At 48.3% G+C, this 26,976-nt stretch overlaps 1 protein-coding gene and 1 long non-coding RNA gene across 11 annotated transcripts in view; both read right to left on the bottom strand.

Annotated features, from left to right (window-relative positions):
- The window catches only part of LOC106731943 (phosphatidylinositol transfer protein beta isoform-like), a 168,831-nt gene that overhangs the window by 73,796 nt on the left and 68,059 nt on the right, over positions 1-26,976 (bottom strand). For 2 of the 10 annotated variants that reach the window (XM_075915695.1, XM_075915694.1), the window contains exons 3-4: positions 25,781-26,621; positions 24,454-25,549 (exon numbers count right to left, since the gene is read on the bottom strand). The exons of the other annotated variants lie outside the window; for them this stretch is intronic. In XM_075915695.1, the coding sequence (XP_075771810.1) occupies positions 25,013-25,549; positions 25,781-25,924 (681 nt within the window). In that variant the 5' untranslated portion in view covers positions 25,925-26,621 and the 3' untranslated portion in view covers positions 24,454-25,012. Of the gene's footprint in view, positions 1-24,453; positions 25,550-25,780; positions 26,622-26,976 lie in introns of those variants that run through there. 10 annotated transcript variants of the gene reach the window in all.
- On the bottom strand, positions 5,758-15,403 carry LOC142823924 (uncharacterized). The gene is made up of 2 exons (XR_012898983.1): positions 10,275-15,403; positions 5,758-8,348 (listed from the first exon to the last, which is right to left on the bottom strand). It is a non-coding gene; the product is annotated as an uncharacterized LOC142823924 (long non-coding RNA).

The raw sequence follows: 26,976 nt of genomic DNA, 5'->3' as shown, positions 1-26,976 counted from the left end.
GGTCAGAAATGGAAGGGAGTGTGGGCTATAATGACAGAGAGAAAGGAGGGTCAGGGCAAAACCGGGAGGCAAGATCAAATTAGTATCTTAGATGCCTATATACAAATGCGAGAAGTATGGGTAATAAGCAGGAAGAACTGGAAGTGCTAATAAATAAATACAACTATGACATTGTTGGCATCACAGAAACTTGGTGGGATAATACACATGATTGGAATGTTGGGATGGAAGGGTACAGCTTGCTCAGGAAGGATAGACAGGGGAAAAAAGGGAGGAGGTGTTGCCTTATATATTAAAAATATACACACTTGGACAGAGGTGGAGATGGACATAGGAGACAGGCATGTTGAGAGTCTCTGGGTTAGGCTAAAAGGGGTAAAAAACAAGGGTGATGTCATGCTAGGAGTCTACTACAGGCCACCTACCCAGATTGATCAACAAAATCATCCAAAGCCCAAGATTTGGTGGTGATGGGGGACTTCAACTATCCAAATATATGCTGGGAAAGTAACACAGCGGGGCACAGACCATCCAATAAGTTCTTGGACTGCACTGAAGACAACTTTTTATTTCAGAAGGTTGAAAAAGCTACTAGGGGGGAAGCTGTTCTAGACTTGATTTTAACAAATAGGGAGGAACTGGTTGAGAATTTGAAAGTGGAAGGCAGCTTGGGTGAAAGTGATCATGAAATCATAGAGTTCACAATCCTAAGGAAGGGTAGAAGGGAGAACAGCAAAATAGAGACAATGGAGTTCAGGAAGGCGGATTTTGGTAAGCTCAGAGAGCTGATAGGTAAGGTCCCATGGGAATCGAGACTGAGGGGAAAAACAACTGAGGAGAGTTGGTAGTTTTTCAAAGGGACATTAAGGGCCCAAAAGCAAGCTATTCTGCTGCGTAGGAAAGATAGAAAATATGGCAAAAGACCGCCTTGGCTTAACCAGGAGATCTTCCATGATCTAAAATAAAAAAGGAGTCATAAAAAATGGAAACTAGAACAAATTACAAAGGATGAATATAGGCAAACAGCACAGGAATGCAGGGGCAAGATTAGAAAGGCAAAGGCACAAAATGAGCTCAAACTAGCTACGGGAATAAAGAGAAACAAGAAGACTTTTTATAAATACATTAGAAGCAAGAGGAAGACCAAGGACAGGGTAGGCCCACTGGTCAGTGAGGAGGGAGAAACAGTAACAGGAAACTTGGAAATGGAAGAGATGCTCAATGACTTCTTTGTTTTGGTCTTCACCGAGAAGTCTGTAGGAATGCCTAACATAGTGAATGCTAGTGGGAAGGGGGGAGGTTTAGACGATAAAATAAAACAAGAACACGTTAAAAATCACCTAGAAAAGGTAGATGCCTGCAAGTCACCAGAGCCTGATGAAATGCATCCTAGAATACTCAAGGAGCTGACAGAGGAGGTATCTGAGCCTCTAGCTATCATCTTTGGAAAATCATGGGAGACAGGAGAGATTCCAGAAGACTGGAAAAGGGCAAATCTAGTGCCCATCTATAAAAAGGGAAAAAAGAACAACCCAGGAAACTACAGACCAGTTAGTTTAACTTCTGTGCCAGAGAAGATAATGGAGCAAGTAATTAAGGAAATCATCTGTAAACACGTGGAAGGTGGCAAGGTGATAGGGAACAGCCAGCATGGATTTGTAAAGTACAAATCATGTCAAACCAATCCAATAGCTTTCTTTGATAAGATAACGAGTCTTGTGGATAAGGGAGAAGCGGTGGATGTGGTATACCTTGACTTTAGGAAGGCATTTGATACGGTCTCACATGATATTCTTATCAATTAACTACGCAAATACAACTTAGATGGGGCTACTATAAGGTGGGTGCATAACTGGCTGGATAACCGTACTCAGAGAGTAGTTATTAATGGTTCACAATCCTGCTGGAAAGGTATGACAAGTGGGGTTCCGCAGGGGTCTGTTTTGGGACCGGCTCTGTTCAATATCGTCATCAACGATTTAGATACTGGCATACAAAGTACGCTTATTAAGTTTGCAGATGATACCAAGCTGGGAGGGGTTGCGACTGCTCTGGGGGATAGGGTCATAATTCAAAATGATCTGGACAAACTGGAGAAATGGTCTGAGGTAAACAGAATGAAGTTTAATAAAGACAAATGCAAAGTGCTCCACTTAGGAAGGAACAATCAGTTTCACACATACAGAATGGGAAGTGACTGTCTGGGAAGGAGTACGGCAGAAAGGGATCTAGGGGTTATAGTGGACCACAAGCTAAATATGAGTCAGCAGTGTGATGCTGTTGCAAAAAAAGCAAACATGATTCTGGGATGCATTAACAGGTGTGTTGTGAGCAAGACATGAGAAGTCATTCTTGCGCTCTACTGTGCGCTGGTTAGGCCTCAGTTGGAGTATTGTGTCCAGTTCTGGGCACCGCATTTCAAGAAAGATGTGGAGAAATTGGAGAGGGTCCAGAGAAGAGCAACAAAAACGATTAAAGGTTTAGAGAACATGACCTATGAAGGAAGGCTGAAAGAACTGGGCTTGTTTAGTTTGGAAAAGAGAAGATTGAGGGGGGACATGATAACCGTTTTCAAGTATCTAAAAGGGTGTCACGAGGAGGAAGGAGAAAACTTGTTCATCTTGGCCTCCGAGGATAGAGCAAGAAGCAATAGGCTTAAACTGCAGCAAGGGAGGTTTAGGTTGGACATTAGGAAAAAGTTCCTAACTATCAGGGTGGTCAAACACTGGAATAAATTGCCCAGGGAGGTTGTGGAATCCCCATCTCTGGAGATATTTAAGAGTAGGTTAGATAAATGTGTATCAGGGATGGTCTAGTCCCGTGGTCACCAACCGGTAGATCGCGATCTACCGGTCGCTCTCAGCGGCTCTAAGAGTAGCTCTTGAGCCCTCTCTGAACTGCGCGCATGCGCAGTACCTTTACATTAGATTTCCTCATTTGAAGAGCAGCTACTCACCAAGCAACACCAGCGGTGAATAGCTGCGAGGAATGGTGGGAGGTCTGAAAAACCCCAGCCAGCTGGCTGTGGTTTCAGCCCGGAGGAGGCTTCCCCATGCTCCAGCTGATCGGCGGCTTCCCTTGTGCACCAGCCCACGTGGAGCGTGGTGCACCCTGGCTGAGCGCCATGGCCAGCTGGCCAGGGAGGCTGCACCTAGCTCCAGCTGTGCTGGAGCAAGCTTCCCGGGCTGAGCGCAAGGCAGCCGGGCGGGCGGGAACAGAAGTGGCTGCCCGGCCAGCTGGCCATGGCGCTCAGCCAGGGTGCACCGCGCTCCACGTGGGCTGGTGCACAGGAGAAGCTGGTTGGCCATGGCAATCAGCCAGGGATTTCCCTACCCACCCCCATGTGGGGTGTATATCCCCCTGAATTTCCCCAGCACCCCGCAGTTTTGTGAGCTATGATGCCATACAGCCCACCTTCACCCTCACAGTCTCACCCCTCTTCTGCCCCGATCCGCTCCCCTTGTAAATTTGAACAATCCCCTTAATTTCAATTTGTGGGGAGGCTACTGTGTTCAGCCCAGGTGCACCATGTTCCACATGGACTGACAGAGGAGAAGCCACCCCATCAAGTGGAGTGGGGCAGCTGAATGCCACAGCCAAGTGGCCAGGCAGCTTCCTCTCTGTGCCATATTCTAGGAGCCTCAGTCTCTCCCCAGACATAGACCTGCCCAGCCCTGCCTTCTGGGGAGTTTTCCTCAGTGCCTGGGAATGAGAATGGAACCTCTGCTGCTTTTCCTTTCCCTGTCCTCTCCCAGGCCAGGTGTAGCTGGTCCCGTCCAGCCCAGTGGCAGTAAAGCCTGGAGAGGCCCTCCTATTGACCTGTGCTGTCTTGAGTGTATCCATCACTGACAGAAGCTATGATTCTAACTGGGTCCGGCAGGGTCCTATGAAAGGCCTGGTGAAGCTGTCCCTGCTGGGTTCCAGATCTAGCAGACCACACTGACTAGCATGCACAAATAAATCATGAAAATTTTAAATTCTAAATCCAAACAGCTGTAAAAGCTGTGTTTGGTCTGTCCATGACAATAATATCACCACACTGTACCAACACACAAATATCACACATTTGGTAGTTTAGTGCTATCTTGCTTTTTATTTTAGCTCTACCTCCCTGGCTGGCAATAAACATGAATGGCAAACCTAGGCCACCTAAGAAATCAAAAATGTACAACTTCCACGTGGAATGGGAAAATGAATTTCTGTTCACAAATGTAAAAGATAAGAGCATATGCTTGATATGTCATCAAAGGTTTATCATTAAGTAAAAGGAGCAATTTGGAACGACACCACACAACAGTACATAGTAAATTCAAGGATAGTTTTCCCTTGAACAGCATGCTACGTACAAAGAAAGTTAATGAACTGAAGGCCATTTTGAAAGCTCGACAGTCATTTTTTTAAACCAGCAGCAAAAGGCAAGGCCTGCCCTGAAGCATCATTTCGTATTTGCCATTTGCTGGCAAAACATAAGAAATCATTCACAGATGGCGAAATAATTAAAGAAGCAATGATTGCAGCAGCTGACTCTTTATTAAAAGATTTTAAAAACAAAGAAGAAATAATGACAGCGATCCAGGGTGTGTCACTTGGTGCTTCCACAGTAGCAAGAAGAGTGGAATCTTTGTCAGAAGACGTCTTTCAGCAACTACAGCAGGACCTGAAGGACTGCAAATGCTTCTCACTGCAGTTTGATGAATCTATTGACATGACCGACACTGCCCAGCTGATTGTTTTTGTGTGTATGGTTTTTAAGGATATGACAATTAAAGAGGATCTTCTCACCCTTTTGCCCCTTAAAGAGAGAACAAGAGGTGAGGGTATATACAACACATTCAAAAGGTATGTGCTTGAGAAAAACATTCCCATCAAGAAATTGGTTTCCATCACAGCAGATGGTGCACCAGTCATGCTTGGCACAAATGCGGGCTTTGTTGCATTTTGCAGGAATGATCCTGATTTCCCTTCTTTTGTCAATTATCACTGTATAATCCACCAGCAAGTATTAGCAAGTAAAGTTATGGACTTCTCTCATATAATGAAAGTAGTTAAGATTGTAAACTCAATTCGAGCAAGACCCCTTCAGCATCGCCTCTTTAAATCCTTACTCAACGAACTGGATGCTGCCTATGGTGAACTAATCCTCCATGCTGATGTGAGGTGGTTAAGTTGAGGAAAGGTCCTGCAAAGATTTTTAGAGCTGATGCCTGAAATTAACATTTTCCTTAAATCAAGGAATGAAGTGTACAGTGAGCTGTCAGATAGTGCATGGTTGCTAGACTTTGGGTTCCTTCCAGATATGACATCAAAACTGAATGAGATGAACTGTGAACTTCAGGGAAAGGACAGAGACTTAGCACATATGCTCAGTGCTGTGAATGCATTCAAATTGAAACTGGGCCTATGGTCCTCCGAATTAGAGAATAAAACACTGTATGACTTCCCAAGTTTGGGGGGAATACTAGAAAAAATTAATGAGAAAGAAAAATGGTTCCACCCAGAAAACTTCTGTGCACACCTGAAGAAATTAGCAGATGAATTCAACAGGAGATTTCAGGAATTAGATGTGATGGAACCAATTGTCATGTTTGTCTTAAATCCATTCCTTCAAGTAAAAGACATTCACGGCATGGCTACAAAATTTCATCAGGTGTTTCATTTACAAAGCAATGGACTTAATATGAAGATTATTACTATTGCTGGGATTTTGTGGTTCCCAGAGAGTCAGGTGCTGGGCAGAATCAAGGGTCTTTAATTCAATTCAATTCAATACAATACTTTATTCAATGTGCACAAAGGGAGAGCCCCTGGTACTAAAATCAGCCAGAGCCCCTCGAGCAAGGAGCCCCTCCCCTTGCTGTTTTATAGCACATAACAGGTTACATAAGTTACATAACACAAACCTCTAAACCAATCAGATTCAACCTTTCCATATATGGCTTTGTCTGTCACATGCTTGTACTTCTCCACTCCACATGTTGAGTTCACCCCCCTCCCCTTGGCCTTTTCTAGGCTGTTGCTAGGGTGGTGAGCCACCGCATGCTTCTTTATGCCTACCTACTTTCCAAACCACATTTTGTTTAAAATGAGCACATGCATACCCTTCAGCTCCCCCATTTGGTTTTGGGGCTAAGAACAATTCTTAGACCCCACTAACACCACTTCCTTATATTTATTAGGAGCTATAATTGACCTTATCAACACTTAATTAACTGCAGTTTTGGTAACAGAATTAAACAATACATTCGACCTTTAATACATAATGGTATCTACACTAAAAGTAATAAGAAGTCCCCATATCCATTGCGAAAACACAACTGAAATCCATCCCCAGGGAATCTCTGTTCCCACAATAGCAAACCCTTCTATCCACTGAATCACTGTAATTGCCTTACCACTTCTTTCATAATATCTTCCACAATAGGAAGAACGAGATGTTCAAGCCAGGCTTACTTTCCAAAGCTAAATACCCAAATCCACACCAGTTAGTAGATTCTTTCTTCACTGTTATATCATCCAGTAAATGAAACATTACATGCACCATTAAGTCAGGTCCCAACATTTGAGATAGGGCTTGTCCTGACTCCATGTTTCTTATATGCAAAACCCATCCTCCCAGGATGGAACATTGGGCCATTGGGAAAGCTATATAGTTATCTCCAGCCATTATTACATACTCAGCTACACAGGTGTCTATGACATGAGAATGGGAGTGGGTGGAAGGGCTGAGCCTCCAATCCAGGAGACCAACCCACAGGAATTAACACCTCTCCAAAGATGGAATGATCATTCCAAAATGCCCGTTATCAATAGAGACCACTCCCCTGCCATCATGCAAGGTGAAGACATTCAGTCTTTGAGAACTGCGGCTCTCACCCAACAGGGCACCTGTGACACGAGCAAGTCTCCTATCAGGGCTGCAACTTTCATGTTAACACCATGCCAGTATGATAACACCATTCCAGACCAATGCTTGCTCAGACATTTTAGTAGTTTTTAATGGTTCGGTTAGCTCTTTCTATTAATCCCAAACTCTGGGGATGGTAGGGACAGTGGAATTTCTGTTTGATCCCCAGTGATATGCATACTGTTTTCATCACCTTTCCTGTAAAGTGGGTACCTTGGTCACTATCAGTGAAGCATGGAAATCCCCATCGGGGAATTATTTCGGTCATCAATATTTTAGCTACATCAGACGCAGTGGCCTTGGCCACTGGGAAAGCTTCTACCCACTTAGTAAAGTGATCCACGATCACCAGAACATATTCTTTCCCTCTGCACCTTGGCAGGGGTCCAATGAAATCTACTTGTAACTGTGTGAAGGGCCGTGTTGGTCTTGGCTGATGTCGCATTCTCACTTTCACTGTAGGAGCAGAATTACATTGAGCACGTTACACACCTCCTCACATAATCCTGCACATTTGCATTAAGCTGAGGATGCCACCAGGTGTCCGACATCCGGTGGATCACCCTCTGTGCCCCATCATGTCCCAACATGTGATATATTTGTATCATAGTTCCCATCAGCACATTTGGTAACACTAATGTGTTTCCTGGGCCTCTCCAAGTGTTATCATCACACAGTTTTCCCCCATTATCCATCCATAACCACTTTTCTGCCCTTGGTGCAGCGTGTTGGATGTCCTGTAATTCAAAAAAGTTTGGGGTTTTTATGAGAGGCTGTGTTGCAGCAATCAATTGCATCTCTTTACCTTCCACTGCTGCTCGTTTAGCTAGTTCGTCTGCCCTTCGGTTCCCCTTACTATGAGGGTCTGTCCCTTTTGTGTGGGCCCTCACTTTTATCACTGCTAATTCAGTAGGTTTCTGCCTGGCTGCATGAAGTTTCTCCACTATTCCCCCATTTTGTATTGGGGATCCTGTACTCGTCAGGAATCCCCGATTTACCCACAAGTTAATATAATCATGTACAACCCCAAACGCATATCTAGAATCAGTATATATGTTTACAGCATGACCTTTCGCAGCTTCACATGCTGCAACTAATGCCTGCAGTTCTGCTACTTGTGCAGATGCCCCAGGCAAGCTGCCGTGTGCCACCAGCTGTCCATCTTGAGTACACACGGCCCATCCTGTGTGTCGCTTGCCATCCACATAGAAGGAAGAACCATCCACGTATAGGCAAGGGGCACCAGGTATTTCAGTTTCTTTTACTAATGGAAGGTCCACGGGCTCTTCCTCAAGGCAACAATGATGTGGGTGTCCCTCATCTGGGGTAGGCATGAGGGTAGCAGGGTTTAACGATGATGCTCTTTGCAGATGTACCGAAGGCATTAGCAAGCTCGTTTCCCATCGAGTCCATCTTGCCACATGGACTGCTGAGGATTTCTTCCCTGATAAAATAGCAAGGACAGTGTGAGGTACAACAATATTTACATCCTGTGAACCAATAAGTGGTGTGGCCTGATTTAGGGCCATAGAAGCTCCTTCCACTGCCTGGAGGCATGGTGGCATTGCTCGAGTGACAGCATCTCGTTTAGAAGAGTAGTATGCTACTGGGCGCTGTTTGTCCCCATGTTTTTGCGTTAACACTGCTGCCATATGTCCCTCACTGACATGCGTGTACAATGTAAAAGGCATTAATGGATTAGGAAGTCCCAACCCTGGGGCAGTACTTAGCCTTTGTTTCAATGTGGTAAATGCCTGTTCACAGTCAAGTGTCCATTCAATTGCCTCATGTGGTCCACCAGCACCCTTCAGGAGATTATTAAGAGGCTGGACAATCCTTGAATAATTGGGGATTTGAGTTTGGCAGAAATTGAATAGCCCCAACATTTTCCTAACTCCCCTGACTGTAGTTGGTCGTGGGCAGGCATTAATAGCCTCAGTGCGGTCAACAGTTAAACGCTTGTACCCTTTGGATATTAGGTACCCCAGATATGATACTTCCTCCTTTGCAATCTGAGCCTTTCTAGCATTACATTTTACCCCACTGTCTGCCAAGTGCTGCAGGGTCACTTCTAAGTCTTTCATGTGCGTTTGGCGATCTGGTGAGGAGATAAGATCATCAACATACTGTACAACACAAGAAGCCATGTCTGGCAGCTTTGCCAGCACATCAGCTAACGCTCTATGAAACAAAGTAGGTGAGTTATGAAACCCCTGGCTTAGGCGAGTAAAAGTGTATTGCTTCCCTTTAACAGTAAATGCAAACCCAAATTGACTGTCAGGGTGCACAGGACATTTTGCTTTTACCATGGTGAAAACATCAAAAGCATGCAGGCCTCCCACTACCATCCGCTCCTGCACCTTTTCCCAGAAGGGTAGGTTCGGGTTATTAGGCTGCAAAGATGGCAATTCTTTTAACATGCTCTGCAAGTCAGATGGACTCATAGGAGTGTGCTCTAGGCGACTCACAGTAGCAGGGTCCCCTTCCCCTTGATTAGGATTAGGGACAGTGTGCACTCTCACTGGAGCCATAAAACCAGACTGATATCCCCTCATTCCACATGTAGGGTCCAAAGGTGCTGAGGGACAAGATCTCTCTTCCTGCAAGGCTGTTTCTTTATAGTTTTTTGCTTCTGTTTGCAGTTTTTCTACCTCTGCTTCTGACTCTCCCACCCTTCCTTCTAGCGTATCACACTTTCTAACCAGCTGTTCATAATCAACAATTAAACACATACCAGCCATTTTGTCCTTTGATAAATATTGTGGTTTATGCACAAAATCAGTGTTGCCCACCTGTAATGGGGGGTGGTCATCCTTCTTTCTTTCAGTCGTACAGCCAAGATATCTCAACAAGAAAACTAAGAAACTTACTGCTACAATAGTGATAAAAGCACTAATTAAACACTCTTCATATTGTGGATCACTAAATCCCTTCATCTTACCCTTTTTTTTTTAAACCTAAATATCCTCCAATCTCAAAATCTTTAAATACAATTCTGTTTACAAACTAATAACAATTTCCAATTAGGAGATCTGGGCCAGCCAACACATTAACTAGAGGTACTTATGGCTATACCTGCCCCTACACTAACTGTTGGTCCTTATGGCCTCTTTGATTTCCCACTTCAACAACACTTAGTCAGAGGAACTTACAGCTTAACCCACCCCCACACCAAGTACAGTGTCTTAAGACTGCAACCAAAATGTTACAAAACTGCAACAAACCCCTTAAATTCCCCAACACCCAGATTCGCTTACTACAAAAGGTGTGAGAGTCACCAGTCAGGTCAGGGACACACAACCAAATGAAAAATGAACAAAATCACCCTCTTACTTGATTGTAGGTCTTGATCCTGAAGGATATTTCTCACCCTGCTCGCTGCGCCAAGAAACTGTTGGGATTTTGCGGTTCCCAGAGACTCAGGTGCTGGGCAGAATCAAGGGTCTTCAATTCAATTCAATTCAATACTTTATTCAATGTGCACAAAGGGAGAGCCCCTGGTACTAAAATCAGCCAGAGCCCCTCGAGCAAGGAGCCCCTCCCCTTGCTGTTTTATAGCACATGGCAGTTACAGGTTACATAACACAAACTTCTAAACCAATCAGATTCAACCTTTCCATATATGGCTTTGTCTGTCACATGCTTGTACTTCTCCACTCCACATGTTGAGTTCACCCCCCTCCCCTTGGCCTTTTCTAGGCTGTTGCTAGGGTGGTGAGCCACTGCATGCTTCTTTATGCATATCTACTTTCCAAACCACATTTTGTTTAAAATGAACACATGCATACCCTTCACAATGCAAAATGATATTGGGCTGAAAGTCAGAGCAAAGGACAGTCATTTTTGGAGAACGGTAAACAGAGAAAAATATCCACTTCTGTCATCTTGTGCTTTCAAAGTGAAGGCTTACTTTGGCTCCACATACCTCTGAGACACAGCATTTTCCCAATTAAAGATAATCAAGTCCAAGTATCGCACCCGCCTCACAGATGCCCATCTGATGGACTGTATACAACTAGCAATCTCAGACTACAACCCAGACTTCAAGACACTGGCAGATACTGTTCAGTCACAGGTGTCACACTGAGACTTTGTTATTGGAGGAAAAAATATATAATTATCAATACTTGATTTTAGATTTACAAAATAGAGAACAAAATGTATAATTGTAAATGCTTCATTTGACATTTAAATAGCATAAATTAAAAACAGACCATTTCTTTCATAACTATAAACATGTGATTTTAATTTTATATATTGCATAATTTAAAAATAAACTGTTTAACAGAGTGTATAAGGGCTGGGGATAGCAAGTGATGGACAAGAGACTAGAGAGGGTGGGGCTTCAAGGAAGGGGCGGGGCGGTAGATCTTTGCCTGTTCTGAGACTTAAAAGGTGATCTTGGGTGTAAAAAGGTTGGAGACCACTGGTCTAGTGAGTACTTGGTCCTGCCATGATAGCAGGGGACTGGACTCGATGACCTCTTGAGGTCCCTTCCAGTTCTAGTATTCTATGATTCCTAAACGACACCCCGAGGTGAAAGTAGCCTCAGATCAGGGCAAGATGCCCACTTCTGGGGAAGACTCTCACCCCGAGGAGGGGAGACAGGAGCATGTCCCTGTAAGTCCAGGGAGAAGTAACCTCGAGGGAGCAGGAGCCCTCCTCCTCACTAACCACTGTCGTCTTTGTGGGAGAATGCCTTTAAGGAAGGCAAATCTCTGAGAAAGAGATGGAGTTCTTAATACAAATGGGCTGTGTCTAGACTGGCAAGTTTTTCCACAAAAGCGACTGCAGTGTAAAAAACTTGCCAGCTATCTACACTGGCCGCTTGATTTTGCGCAAAAGCACTGACGTTCTACTGTCCGAAATCAGTGCTTCTTGTGCCAATGCTTTGACGTTCCCATTCGGGCAAAAGCCCTTTTCCGGAAATGCTTTTGCGCAAGAGGGCCAGGGTAGACAGCTGAAAACTGTTTTGCGCAAAAAAGCCCTGATGGCGAAAATGGCGATCGGGGCTTTCTTGCGCAAAACCGCGTCTAGATTGGCACGGATGCTTTTCCACAAAAAAAACCTTTTCCATTAAAAGCATTTGCGGAAAATCATGCCAGTCTAGAATTATAGAACTGGAAGAGACCTCAGAAGGTCATCAAGTCCAGCCCCCGGCTCTAGGCAGGACCAATCCCAACTAAATCAACCCGGCCAGGGTTTTGTCAATCCAAGACTTAAACACCTCTAGGGATGGAGACTCCACTACTTCCCTAGGTAACCCATTCCAGTGCTTCACCACCCTCCTAGGGAAATAGTTTTTCCTAATATCCAACCTGGACCTCTCCCATCACAACTTGAGACCATTGCTCCTTGTTCTGCCATCTGTCACTACTGAGAACAGCCTCTCTCCATCCTCTTTGGAACCTCCCTTCAGGAAGTTGAAGGCTCCTATCAAATCCCCCCTCACTCCTCTCTTCTGCAGACTAAACAGACCCAAGTCCCTCAGCCTCTCCTCGTAGGTCATATGCTCCAGCCCCCTAATCATTTTGGTTGCCCTCCGCTGGACCCTCTCCAATGCATCCACATCCTTTTTGTAGTGGGGGGCCCAGAACTGGACACAATACTCCAGATGTGGCCTCACCAAAGCCAAATAAAGGGGAATAATGACATCTCTGGATCTGCTGGCAATGCTCCTCTTAATGCAACCTAATATGCCATTAGCCTTCTTGGCTACAAGGGCACACTGTTGACTCATCCAGCTTCTCATCCACTGTAACCCCCAGGTCCTTTTCTGCGGAACTATTACTTAGCTGCTTGGTCCCCAGTCTGTAACAATACTTGAGATTCTTCCATCCCAAGTGCAGGACTCTGCACTTGTCCTTGTTGAACCTCATCAGATTTCTTGTGGCCCAATCCTCCAATTTGTCTAAGTCACTCTGTACCCTATCTCTGCCCTTAAGCGTATCTACCTCTCCCCCTAGCTTGGTGTCATCCACAAAGTTGCTGAAGGTGCAATCCATCCCCTCATCCAGGTCATTAATAAAGATATTGAACAAAACCGGTCCTAGAACCGAACCTTGGGGCACTCCGCTAGAAACCGACCACCATCCTGACATCGAACCATTGATCACTACCCGCTGGGCCCGGCCTTCTAGCCATCTTTCTATCCATCTTACCGTCCATTTATCCAATCCACATTCCCTTAACTTGCTGGCAAGAATATTGTGGGAGATCGTATCAAAAGCCTTGCTAAAGTCAAGGTGTATCACATCCACTGACTTACCCATGTCCACAGAGCCAGTTACCTCACCATAGAAGCTAATCAGATTGGTAAGGCATGACTTGCCCTTTGTGAATCCATGCTGACTATTCCTAATCACCTTCCTCTCTTCCAAGTGCCTCAAAATGGATTCCTTAAGGGTCCCTTCCATGATTTTTCCAGGAACCGAGGTAAGACTGACCAGCCTATAGTTCCCCGGATCGTGAATACAGAGGCAAAGAAAGCATTGAGTACTTCAGCTTTCCCCACATCATCTGTCACTAGGTTACCTCCTTCATCCAGTAGGAGCCACACACCCTCTCTGATCACTTTCTTCTTGTTAACATGCCTGTAGAAACCTTTCTTGTTATCGTTCACATCCTTTTTGCAGGAGGCATAAGGGATCTGTCGAAAAAGGCTTTCTTTCTCGACAGATCCCCCTTTAGACTGCCACACTTTGCTGACAAAGTGCTGAGTCGGCAAAACGTGGCAGCCATTTTTATGCAAATTAGGCATGGGATATTTAAATCCCTGCCTCATTTGCAGTGTCGACCTGCCTAATCTGCATCCCTCTGCTGACAGAGGGATGCAGTCTAGACATACCCTTAGAGTATGAAGCCAAAGCCTGCTACTACAAGAATAATTAATGTAGGGATATTTGTATCAGTGTGCCTTTGAACATTATGAGCAAACTGTGGGATTACTTTTAATGTTATCAGTAATATTGAACACTGTGCACACTTGTTTGAAAAGAGGTAATGTAGTTGGACTATTAAACACAATTACATCCGATATCCAGATAATTCTATAAAAAAAGATGGGCTATGAGCATTCTTTGGGGAAATGGAGGCAGGGGATATTGCTCCAAACTAAAAGCATAGTAGTACCTCAGACTTATGTCTCCACTAGTGTTCCCTCTAAGATTTTTCCACCCGTTAGTGGAGTGAGTTTGGTCTTGTGCACCAATATATATTTAAAATGTTATGAAAGAAAGAATACTAAAACAAGGGATAATTAACAAGGTGTATGACTTGAAATGTTTATTTAATATGAAATCAAATAAAAAGAAAATAGTTCAAAATTTTCATTAGCCAGTTGGTACTCCAGGAGCAGCTGGGCAACCACCATGCGGCCCTGGCCACAGCTCTAATAAATATATATTTTTGTCTATCAGTTTGTTTTTTCAAATTCCACATATCTGTAGACTGGATGGAGCCCACACTTCAGATATCCGAGCGAGACTGAATTTGATTGGATAGGATTCATTAATGTTGAAATGTGTAAAGTGTTGCAACAGTTTGATCTATTTTCAAATTCATCAATGTTCAAATATGCTTCTTGAGCCACCAAGTTTATACTCCGTTCTGTTTCATCTTGTGATAGGGTATTTCTACACTACAGCGTTATTTCTAAATACCTAATTTCGAAAGAGTTATTTCAAAATAGCTTATTTCGAAATAACGCTTCTACACACAAAATGCATTTCGAAATAGCTTTTTGCTATTTCGAAATAGCGCGTCCACACTGAGTGGATTCTGAATTGCATTTAAGGCCAGCTAGAACCAGGTCCAGCAGGGCATCAGGTCAGGATGCTGGTTCTCTGGTTTCCTTGCTTGCTTGCCTACCTCAATGAGGGATAGCAAAGCATTTTGTCTCTGTGTGCTCTGGTTGCCCTCACTCGGGACACCACAGCACTCTGCAACAGGGAGCCAGAGCTGCCCCTGGGCACTATGGTGCTTCTCTTGGATGTGTTGCTACGAGCCTGGCTGCACTCTCTGCAGGCTGCCATCCGGGAGGTCCATCGGGGGGCTGTCAGTATCCAGAAGGCCCTGCGGGAGAGCTTCCACCCTGAGGAGCACTAAAAGCCTCCCTGATCTGTCCCAATGGGGGCTTGTGCCTCATTCCTCCCTCATGTCCTTCCACTTACCCCTCCCTAACCCCCCTTCCTGATGTCAAAATACATGTATTTTCATGAACACAAACTGTCTTTATTTAACAAAACTGGGGTGGGGGAATGAAACTCTGGTGAGACTGGGGAAAGGAGTCGGGAGAGGGGAAGAGAGAGGGTGGGAGAGGGGAGGGGGAAACCTGGGAGGAGGGAGCTGGAAGGGGGAAGGGGGAGGGGAACTAGTTTACCCGGCATAGGCAAAGAAGCAGGAATTTAAATAATCCCTGCTTCATTAAAATAAACATGGCCGCCGCGCTGTGCCGACGATCAGCTGATCCGGCACAACGCGGTACTGTAGGGAACTAGGGAAGCCTTTGCCGACTGATCCCTTATGCCTCGTGAAATGAGGCTTACAGGATCAGTCAGCAAACGCTTCCCCAGCCGACCGAGCCACGCCTAGACTACCGCGCTGTGCCGGATCAGCTGATTGTCGGCACAGCGCAGCGGCCATGTTTATTTTAATGAAGCAGGGATTATTTAGGGTGACTCAGAATAGGTTCCTCACCCCTCTCATAAATAAAGACAACGCTGAAACCTTTTGTATTTGACATAATATTTTATTTAAAAATGAAGCCTGGCCGCCAAGCCCTCATCTGGCCACGGCATCATAACACTCCTGTGTGCCCCACCCTGATCCCAAACCTGAGCCTATCATACAGTGGAACCCCCTGTCCTGAGCCTCTTACATCCCCAAACTCCTGCATCCCCACATCCTCAGTCTTCTGCCACAACACTCTTCCACCATCCACACATCACAAATCTGTGTCCTGAGCCCATCATACGCCCAGCCTCCCTGCCCTGCGTCCCTCACACACCCAACCCAAACTCCTGCACCCTCACATCCACAAGCCTGTGGCTTGCTCAGCACCCCAACCCTCCACCTGAACTCAACACTCTCCAGCCTGGAGCCCCCTCCCTAAGCCACATCCTTCTGCATTCAAATTCCCTCCCAGAGCTTGCACCTCTCACCCCTTCCCACACCCAAATCCCACATTCCCACCCCAGAGCCCGCACCTCCTGTCTCAACCCAGCAAGGGTACTGCTAGACTACAGGAGTTTTTCTGGCAAACACGCTCCACGAGGAATAAGGGGGCTTCCAAATGAAGTGTTTTTTTCCAACATTTGGCCGAGTCTAGACGGGCCAAATGTCGGAAAAATATCTTTCGACAGAAGGATCGAAAAACAGCAGCAGTGTAGCTGTACCCTCAGAGTGTATAAGGGCCGGGGATAACAAGTGATGGAGACAAGTGGGAACAGAGAGGGTGGGGCCTCAAGAAAGGGGTGGGGTTTTGGAGAAGGGATGGGGTAGATCTTGGCTTGTCCTGACATTTAAAAAGTGATCTTGGGTGTAAAAAGGTTGGAGACCACTGCTCTAGGAGATCCCAGACGAGAGAAAGGTTATCGAAGATGGTGTGGCCCGAGAAGCCGTAGGTCTGGTCTGGATGGACCACATCCGCCAGCATGGGCTTCAGTCTCAGGGAGATGGCTTTGGCGATGATTTTATAGTCCGTGCTGAGGAGCGAAATAGGACGCCAATTCCTCAGATCACGGCGGTCCCCCTTAGGTAGCAAGGCGAGCATGGCTCACCTGCATGATAAAGGGACAACCCCGCTCTCCAAGTACTCGGCCCAGATGCTGGAAAGGTCCAGGCCGAGGACATCCCAGAACACGTGGTACAACTCCACGGTCAGCCCGTCCATCCCTGGGGACTTATTGGCAGGCAGGAGACGGAGGGCTTCCAAGAACTCGGCCAGAGAGAGGCACAGCTCTAGCCGGCCCAGTCACCCACGTCGACCATTGGGAGCTCGTTCCAGAGAACTCCGCGGGCGTCGATCAGATCCAAGGAGAAAAGGGACGCATAGAAGGCTTGAGCCCTCTTGTGCATCTCCACCTGATCTGTGAGGGTGGTGATATCCTCCACCAGAAGGCAGATGATGTGCTTTTCAGCCCCCCCTCTTTCTCCAGGGCATAGAAGAAGCGGGAGCTGCGATCCATATCCCAAAAGAGATGGATGCAAGAACGAACAAAGATGCCCCGCGCCTGAAGGTTGTTGAGGGCCCGGAGTTCCTCCCGTTTCATTGTGCAGAGGAGTGGATCTCCAGGGCCAGTGGCCAGCCGCCTCTCTAGCGCTAAAACCTCCAGTTCCAACTGCTCTATCGCCACATCCCTCCGCCGGCTGGCCCCCAGGGGATAGTCACAGCAGAACCACCACCTGCGCACCTTCCCCACATCCCACCACCGCTGTGCAGAGGGAAAGGTGCATTGCTGCCCACGCATGGCCTGCCAGAACTCCCGGAAGGACGCTACAACGCCCATGTCCTCCAGCAAGCTATTGTTGAAATGCCAGTAGGCCAGACTCGGCCTCTCTGAAGAGAGAGACCGTCATGGCCACCAAGTGGTGGTCCAGGAATGGGGCCGGCTGAATGCTGGAGGAGTGGGCCCGAGAAAGATGACGATGAGAGAGATAGATGCGGTCCATCCAGGAGTGAAACAACTGTTGACCCTCCAGCCGGACAAAGGTGAAAGCTGCGTCCTCATCCGGGTGGTGGTCACGCCAGACGTCCACCAGAGAGTGTTGGTCTATTATCTCCCCGAGGACATCTGCGGCGGCCGGGCACTGCTCAGTCCCCGTGCAGTCCCGTTCCTCGAGGGTGCAGTTGAAATCCCCACCCAGGACCAGGCACTCTCGAGGATCCAGAGAGCCGAGGAAGGCAGATGCCTGCTGGTAGAAGCGAAGCCTCTCCAGGCCGGACGTCAGGGCGTAGATGTTATTGAGGTTTAGTATCAGCCCCTCCATCCGAACCCGGAGGTGCAGAAGGTGGCCCTGCATAACCTTGCCGGTCCCCAGAACCTCAGGCTGCAGGTTCAGGGAGAACAGGGTGGTCACTCCGGCTTGACAGGCCGACAGGTGGCTGAAATAGACCCTGTCCACTCCAGCCAGCAGCTCACTTCCGTGGCTGGAGTGGTGTGGGTCTCCTGCAGGAAGATGACAGAGTCCTTCCATCGGGGGGGGGGTAGAGTACCTGACACCTGCGGAGACCCAGCCTGCAGCTCCGGGTGTTCAGAGCGGTAATGAAGATCGGCGGCACAGAGCTGGAGAAGATCCTTGCTGGTGGGAGTGCTGGCAGTCCCTATTGGGCCCCACAACAAACCATGACCATACCCAAATGTGAGCAGGGTGTGACAGAAGCTGCGGACCCGCTGGTAGGCTGCAGCCCCCCACCGCCCAGTTCCTTTACCCTCTCCCAAAATGGCCCTTACAGTCTGGAGGATGAGATGGAAGTTCCCCAGCACTGAAGGGCGAGAGCCACTTTGTTCTTGGAGCCACGGATATCTTCCAAGAAGTCACCCATCTTGCCCTTCAGTGCATCGGGGCCTCACGCCCCAATATGACTTTGGGCCAGACCCCCCCCCCCCCCCCATGGGCCCCACAACCGACCAACATAGGAAAGAAGGGACCCTGAGGTCTCTACTGCAATGATGGTAGGGGCAGTGCTGGAGGGCGAACAGCCCCAGACATGCAGGGAGCGAAAGGAATGAAAACAGCCTCCTGGGGGCCAATGTCTGAACTGAACATGGCGGCCCCGGGGGTGGAAGCAATAGGGTATGGAAAAGGAAAGAGGTAAGGGAGGGGATCGAGGACAGGAGGAAGGGGAGTAGGGGGATGAGGGGAATTAGGAAAAGGAATAAGAGGAAAGGGTGCAAGGGGAGCAGGAGGAGGACTGGGAAATTCGGATGGGAGAGGGGCTGAGCAGGGAACAGGGGTGGGGCAGGGATTAGAATCATAGAATACTAGGACTGGAAGGGACCTCGAGAGTCATCGAGTCCAGTCCCCTGCCCTCATGGCAGGACCAAATACTGTTTAGACCATCCCTGATAGACATTTATCTAACCTACTCTTAAATATCTCCAGAGATGGGGATTCCACAACCTCCCTGGGCAATTTATTCCAGTGTTTAACTACTCTGACAGGGTATGTCTACACTACAGTGCTATTTCGAATTAAGCTAATTCGAAATAATGCATCTATACACAAAAACTATTTCAAAATAGCGTTTTGCAATTTTGAAATAACACGTCCACACAGTGGACCCTGAACCGAAGTCAAGGCTGGCCGGAATCAGTGCCGGCAGGGCATCAGGTTAGGACTTAGTGTGTGGGGCTGCTGCCTGAGGCTAACTGAGCTCCGTGATTAAAAGGACCCTACCGCCACCCCGGACAGACAGTTCTCAGGGTTCCCCGCTTGCTTGTCTACCTCGATGAGGGACAGCAAAGCAGTCCTGTTTTGGATTGCTCTGAGTGCCCGCACTCGGGACACCACAGCACTCAGCCACATGGAGCCAGAGCTGCCCCTGGGCACGCTGGTGCATCTCGTGGGGTTGTTGCTGCAGGCTGCCACCCGGGGGGGGGGTCCATCGGGGCTGTCAGGATCCAGGAGGCCCTGAGGGAGAGCGTCCACCCCAAGAAGCCCTCAGAGCCTCCCCGGTCCTCCCCACCGGGGGCTCGTGCCCCATTCCTTCCTTGCGTCCTTCCACTTGCCCCTCCCTAGCCCCCCTTCCTGATGTCAAATAAAAAGACACGTATGTTCAAAAATAGACTGGGTTTACTGTACAAAACTGGGGGGGAGGGTGATGAACCTCTGGGGAGACTGGGAAAAGGAGGTGAGAGAGGGGAAGAAGGGAGGGGGAAACCTGGGAGGAGGGAGCTGGAAGGGGGAAGCAAGAGGAAGAAGCAGCTCAGGGTTGGGGGTCTCACCAGACCAACTTGACTTCCATGCTAACCTGCTCCTGGGTTCGCATGTGGCCGTTGGTGGCCAGGCTGGCAGCTATCCTGCCCTAGATGGCCGCATTCCTCCGTCTAGTGCAGAGATCATGGACGTTGGGGGCATCCCCCCAAACCTGAATAAGGTCCATGATCTCCACCCTGGACCAGGAAGGCACCCACCTTCTCCAGCCCCTGGCAGGCTCCTGGGAGCTGGCAGACTGCTCCTGGGGAGCGGTGGAGGGCTGGCTGCCAGTGGCTTGCTGGCTCATGTTTTGGGGCCACTGGGTCGGGGCCCCGGTGGCCACTGCTGGCTCTGGGCTGGCAGGCTTGGAGCTGGCACAGGCACTGTGGCCAGGGTCTACCCCTTTAATGGCTCCGGGCTGGGGGAGAGGAGAGCAAGCTTTCCTGGTTGTGCCCAGAGTGGCCACCAGGGCTCCCTGGGAAGAGCTGGAGGCCCCCTATTTCAAATTAAGTGTCTACACAGCACTTATTTCAAAATAGCTATTTCAAATTTGGTGTTATTCCTTAGAATGAGGTTTACCAAATTCGAAATAAGGGCTCCACTATTTCAAATTTATTTCGAAATAGTGGTTTTCCTGTGTAGACGCTATTAAAGTTAATTCGAACTAACGGCTGTTATTTCGAATTAACTTCGTGTAGCCAGACAGGAACCCCCCTTGTAACATCCATTTTTGCTTGCCTGGAGCATACAGGGCACACAGAGCAGAAGGCCCAGGCTGCTGTGATCGTGAATGGCTGTAAACAGAGATACGCCAATTGCTGACCAAGAGGCTGCCAAGGAGTGCCCTTGACTCAAACCCATATTGATACAAACACACATCCATCCGCGGGGGGGGAGGAATCTCTCGCCCAGTAAAAAAAATGTCTAGTACTCACAATTTAGTTCTCTCTCTTGCAAGTGTAAATTAACTTGAAACTTGCTTGTAAGAACTGGCGCCACAAAACGGACCAGTAGAATTCGGCATCTTAGATAAGAAAGAGGATACGGGCCCCCAGGGGTATATAGATGGGTCCAGCAGCATATTTTCTCTGAGTGTCAATCTACCATCTATCTGCTGGTCGGGTTAGGTGTTTGATCTCCCGAGGTTCCAGAGGGGACGCCCACCTCGTATTCGTCTTTCCTAGGAATTGAGAGACCGGCCCTGGCCTGACACGCTGGAGTCGAGAGGCACAGAAAGGGGTAAAAATTGTACCTGGATGTGGTCCTTTGTTTAAGTATATATATACATAGTGTTAGAGCTCTTTAAAGATTAAGCTGTCACTTGGTACCATTATTTCTATTTTCTATCTTTACCTTTTCCCTGTAACCATTTTTTACATCTATATTTATATTTGCTAGCATTTAAGAAATAGAGCAATAGCCATTGTAACCATATGCTCTTATAAGTCTTTTAATAAACCTGTAACTGTTTAAGCTTTAACCTGACTCCTTCAGTTGCTGTAACAGAACCAAGCACAATTTAAAAGAACTTCAGCTGGTCATAAAAGGGACAGACATAGGGAGAGCTTGGGCGTTTGGATCTGTGTCACTCCCAGGTGACAAGATCCGTTGGGGCACCTTTTCAGCCTTTCCTAGGCTGCCCGCTGCGAAGGAACTTTGTGTTCTAGCAGCTAAAATCTAAGGTGTAATAAGCTCTTCCTATATAACGGGGCGTCTGTTGGCCTGCTGGCCACCCTCTGCGATGGGACCCCGGTCCTAGCAGTAAAGACACAGACGTTAAACCTTTTCTCGGAAGCATATACACACACACACACTGCCCTGACCGTCGGCTGACACTTCGTAGTGTAGACATACCCACAGTTAGGAACATTTTCCTAATGTCCAAGCTAAACCTCCCTTGCTGCAGTTTAAGCCCATTGCTTCTTGTTCTATCCTCAGAGGCCAGGATGAACAAGTTTTCTCTCTCCTCCTTATGACACCCTAAAGATACCTGAAAACTCCTATCATGTCCCCCCCTCAATCTTCTCTTTTCCAAACTAAAGAAAACAGTTTCTTGCCATTTTAACCAGAAAGGACACTCTCTCAATGACTTAACCACCTGCATTCTGCTACAAAGACCTTTTACATCTGCACTTGAAAGGGAATCCTCTGAACTGTCATTCATGTTAAAATTCGACACTTTCCAAAAAGGACTCAACAAGCATTTGAACTCTCTCACCCATTACCAAGATAGTTTCCCCAATTATCATCTCTAATACCATTAACTCACAAACATCCCACTCTCCCTACCTCTAATATCATCAATTCACAGACACTTACCTTCCTTCCCCCCCCCCCCCCCCCCGCATCCCCCTCCTGTTCTGCAATGTGATTTGTCCTTTTCATATTTGTTCATTTTTTTTAATTGTATCCTTTGGTATACATGGTTGTGACTACTTTCTTCCACTATTTGATCTGAGGAAGTGGGTCTGGCCCACGAAAGCTCATCATCTAATAAACCATCTTGTTAGTCTTTAAAGTGCTACATTGTCCTGCATTTTGCTCCAGTTCCTTCAGACTTCCTTCATCGGTCATGTTCTCTAGACCAGTCGCTTCCCATTCTGTATGTGTGAAACTGATTGTTCCTTCCTAAGTGGAGCACTTTGCATTTGTCTTTATTAAACTTCATTCTGTTTACCTCAGACCATTTCTCCAATTTGTCCAGATCATTTTGAATTATGACCCTATCCCCCAGAGCAGTCGCAACCCCTCCCAGCTTGGCATCATCTGCAAACTTAATAAGCGTACTTTCTATGCCAATATCTAAATTGTTGATGAAGATATTGAACAGAGCCGGTCCCAAAACAGACCCCTGTGGAACCCCACTTGTTATGCCTTTCCAGCAGGATTGTGAACCATTAATAACTACTCTCTGAGTACGGTTATCCAGCCAGTTATGCACCCACCTTATAGTAGCCTCATCTAAGTTGTATTTCCCTAGTTTATTGATAAGAATATCATGCGAGACCGTCTCAAATGCCTTACTAAAGTCTAGGTATACCACATCCACCGCTTCTCCCTTATCCACAAGACTCATTATCCTATCAAAGAAAGCTATCAGATTGGTTTGACATGATTTGCTCTTTACAAATCCATGCTGGCTGTTCCCTATCACCTTGCCACCTTCCAAGTGTTTACAGATGATTTCCGTCATTACTTGCTCCATTATCTTCCCTGGCACAGAAGTTAAACTAACTGGTCTGTAGTTTCCCTTTTTATAAATGGGCACTATATTTGCCCCTTTTCCAGTCTTCTGGAATCTCACCTGTCTCCCATGATTTTCCGGAGATGATAGCTAGAGGCTTAGATACCCCCTCTATCAGCTCCTTGAGTATTCTAGGATGCATTTCATCAGGCTCTGGTGACTTGCAGGCATCTAACTTTTCTAGGTGATTTTTAACTTTTTCATTTTATCTTCTAAACCTCCCCCCTTCCCACTAGCATTCACTATGTTAGGCATTCCTTCAGACTTCTCGGTGAAGACTGAAACAAAGAAGTCATTAAGCATCTCTGTCATTTACAAGTTTCCTGTTACTGTTTCTCCCTCTTCACTGACCAGTGGGCCTAACCTGTCCTTGGGTCTTCCTCTTGCTTCTAATGTATTTATAAAAAGTCTTCTTGTTTCCCTTTATTCCCGTAGCTAGTTTGAGCTCATTTTGTGCCTTTGCCTTTCTAATCTTGCCCCTGCATTCCTGTGTTGTTTGCCTGTATTCATTCTTTGAAATTTCTCCTAGTTTCCATTTTTTAATAGGACTCCTTTTTTATTTTTAGATCATGCAAGAGCTCATGGTTAAGCCAAGCTGGTCTTTTGCCATATTTTCTATCTTTCCAACGCAGCAGAATAGCTTGCTTTTGGGCCCTTAATGTCCCTTTGAAAAACTGCCAACATTCCTCAGTCTCGATTCCCATGGGACCTTACCTATCAGCTCTCTGAGCTTACCAAAATCCACCCTCCTGAAAGGAGTAGGAACAGGGGCAGAAGCCTCAGTGGAAGAGGCACCGGGATGCAGTGCCTCCTCACAGGGCAGGGGGATCAGTAGTGGTGGTAGGGGAAGTTAGTCTCTCCCCAGCGCCAGGCCCTGGTGGCACACGGAACGCTGCACAGGAAGCACATAGTGATGGGAAACAACTGGAACTCCCACCCACTAGAAGCACCCAGGGGCTCAGTGGCCAATGACTGAGGTGCTGCTGATGGCTGGTGTGACGGGGCACAATGACCCCACCACCGGGTCGGAGCCACGGTGGAGTGGCGCGGTCAGCTGCCCCCGCGCCACTGAGGCACATGCTCGAGCTGCGTGCCGGGCGTTTTAAATGCCAGCGTCGCGGAGAGCAGGGGGGAGGGAGGAGTCAGGCCGCCATCCGGGAGGACGCCAGCTTGCCCTACAGAGGACGGGAGCGTCCCGCCCTCCGAAACTACAGCCAAGCAGGCTGCGGTCGGCCCTGAAGGGGCCAGGCCCAGAGGAGGGCCAGAGGTGCGAGCGCCTGTTCCAGGAGCTATCCCAGCCGTCCGGACGCCAGGAGGACCTGCGGAAGCCACCAGGTGCGACCGGCTGGGGAGAGATCAGCCCACGGAAGGAGCGAAGAGCGTGACCCTTGGCGTGGGTAGGAAGGGGCCCAGAGTGAGCAGAGTGACCCGAGTGGTTGGCAAGTTTCAGGGATTGTCCCCATCAGTCATGTAGCGGCGGCTGCCCCTACACCTTTAGGGCTCTGGGCTGGGACCCGGAGGAGTGGGAGGGCCCGGATTCCCCTACCCCCGCCCAGCAGTGAGACAGAGTCTGCGGAGATGGGCGGAACTGATAACCAACTGACTAGTTACTGCACACGTACTGTTCATAGGGCCGAACTGAGGACCCTGAGGGTGGTCAAGGGCAGCCAAGGGGTAAGGACTGGTGATTGCAGTAGACGGTGGACCCTGGGATTGTGCTAGGGGTCCGCACGGGGCAACTGAGGTAATCCCAATAGGGGGGCGGGGAGGAAAGGCACAGCGGGGCAATGCAGAGGTCCCTTGCAGGGAGGCCTAGGGGAGAGTGTCACAGTTGGCCTTGTCTGAAACTCTCCCTGAGGGCCTCCCGGATGCACACAGCCCCCGATGGGCTTGCCAGAAGGCAGCGGTGCACAGCTGCTCAAAGGCCCTTGCGAGCTGCTCGGCCTCTACCCTGCCACTCTGGCAGGAACGTCTCCCCCCTTGTTCTTGCTCAGATAGTGCAGGACACAGCAGGCCACCACCACCTGGGAATGTTCCACATGCTGAGGTCCAGGTGGGTGAGCCTGGTGTTGAAATGTTCCTTCACAAGGTCTAGGTGTCCAGTGCAGGGCTTCATCAGCCATGGGAGCAAAGGATAGGCTGCATGCGTCGTGGGGGATGCATGTCCACGTCCCTGATCCTGATGGTGCGGCCAGGGAAAAAGTGCCGGCGTGCATCTTCTGGAACAGACTGGAGCTCCTAAAGACGTGGGCGTCCTGCGCCTTCCCCGATTGCCCGATGTTGATGTTAGTGAACCAGCCTTGGTGGTCAACGAGGGCTGCAGGACCATTGAAAGGTACCCCTTCCAGTTGATATAATCGGAGGCCCGGTGGTCGGGGGCTGTCAATGCGGCCCCCCGTCCCACAGTTGGGGAAGCCCATGGCAGCAAAGACAGCCATGATGGGGTCCACATTGCGCAGGATGGTGTTGATGGCCCTCACCACCTGTAGAAGGATACAAACATAGAATCACATGGTTGCCATAGCCCTCAGGAGGTCCCTGAACCAAACCCCCTTCCCACACCAGGCCCAACCCCAGCTTACCCCATCCCCAGCAGGGCTTTGTGAAGGCGGGACTGCAAAAACTCCAGGGAGGGAGAGTCCACTCCCCCTTCCCTAGGGAACTCCATTCCAGCAGTTCACCACCCTCCTAGGACACTAGGAAGAGAGGCATACCTGCATGAGCACAGCCTTGACGGTCAATCTCCCCACACCGAACTGGTTCCTAAAGGAGCGGTATCTGTCCAGCGTGGTGAGCTTCTGAAGTACCACAACACGACGCTTCTGGTGGGGATGGCGGGTTGCATGTGGGTGTCCCATCGCCGGAGGGCAGGGGCAAGCCACTTGCACAGCTCCAGGAAGGTGTCCTTCTGCATACAGAAGTTCTGGAGCTACTGCTCCATGATGAGCCGGCCCCACCAGTCAAAACTGGTGTCCCAGAGTCAGAAGCAGCGGTGCACGGTGTGCAGGGGATGGTGGGAGGGGCTGTGGTGCATGAGCAGCATGTGGAGTGGAGTGAGGATGTGCCCCAGAGTGAGCTGCTGGTCCTGTTCCTGCAGTGCCATGTGGGCAGCCTGCAGTAACTGCACCAGGAGGTGCGGCAGCAGGTCCAAGAGCCAGTGAGTGCTTTGCAGCAGGTCCGGCTCCATGGCTGGAGTGCTGTGGTGTGCGCAAGGGCAAGCAGAGCAGGTAGTGAGAAGAGGTTGCTGTCCCTCGAGGAGGTAGGCAAAGGTGAAGCGCCCGAGACACGACTGTACAGGGGGGTCCCTTTAAGCACGAGCCTCAGCTAGCCTCAGGCAGCAGCTAGGAAGCGACTGCTGTCCTCATGCCCTGCCCGGAGTGCTTCTGAGGGGCTTTAAATGTGATTCAGGTGCCAGTCAATATGGACGCTCTATTTAGCTACAGCTCTGCGCTATTTCAATGGGCATTTGTAGTGTGGACGTTTATTTCAAAATAAGCGCGTAGTGTAGACATACTCTTACAGACTAACGCGGCTACCCCTCTGAGACACTAGCACCTGTAAAATAGATAAGCCATAAAAAGATGTAGATAAATTGAGCTAACATAACTCAAGAACACGAAAGGTGCATCCACACCTTGGGGACAAGGATATGTAAAGCCCTTGTATCAAAGTTTCTTCAATTTTACAATCTCAGACCACAATCCCATTGAGGCCTATTAGCATGTCCCTTGCTATTTAAGCTCCCTACAAGGAAGCAGAGGCTCATGAGCCTGCTAGGCATGGAAGTGAGTGTGCTTGACAAAATAAGATGCAGTTGAGGCTTTTGGGATCAGGGAGAAGATGCATCTCCTTCATTCTTATGTGTGGGGACAGGAAACAGACAGGAGTTGCTGACCCACTGCATTCTAAA

The sequence above is a fragment of the Pelodiscus sinensis genome, unplaced genomic scaffold (assembly GCF_049634645.1).
Source record: "Pelodiscus sinensis isolate JC-2024 unplaced genomic scaffold, ASM4963464v1 ctg38, whole genome shotgun sequence".
NCBI classification, from domain to species: domain Eukaryota; kingdom Metazoa; phylum Chordata; order Testudines; family Trionychidae; genus Pelodiscus; species Pelodiscus sinensis.
This window is presented reverse-complemented; position numbering and strand designations above follow the sequence as displayed.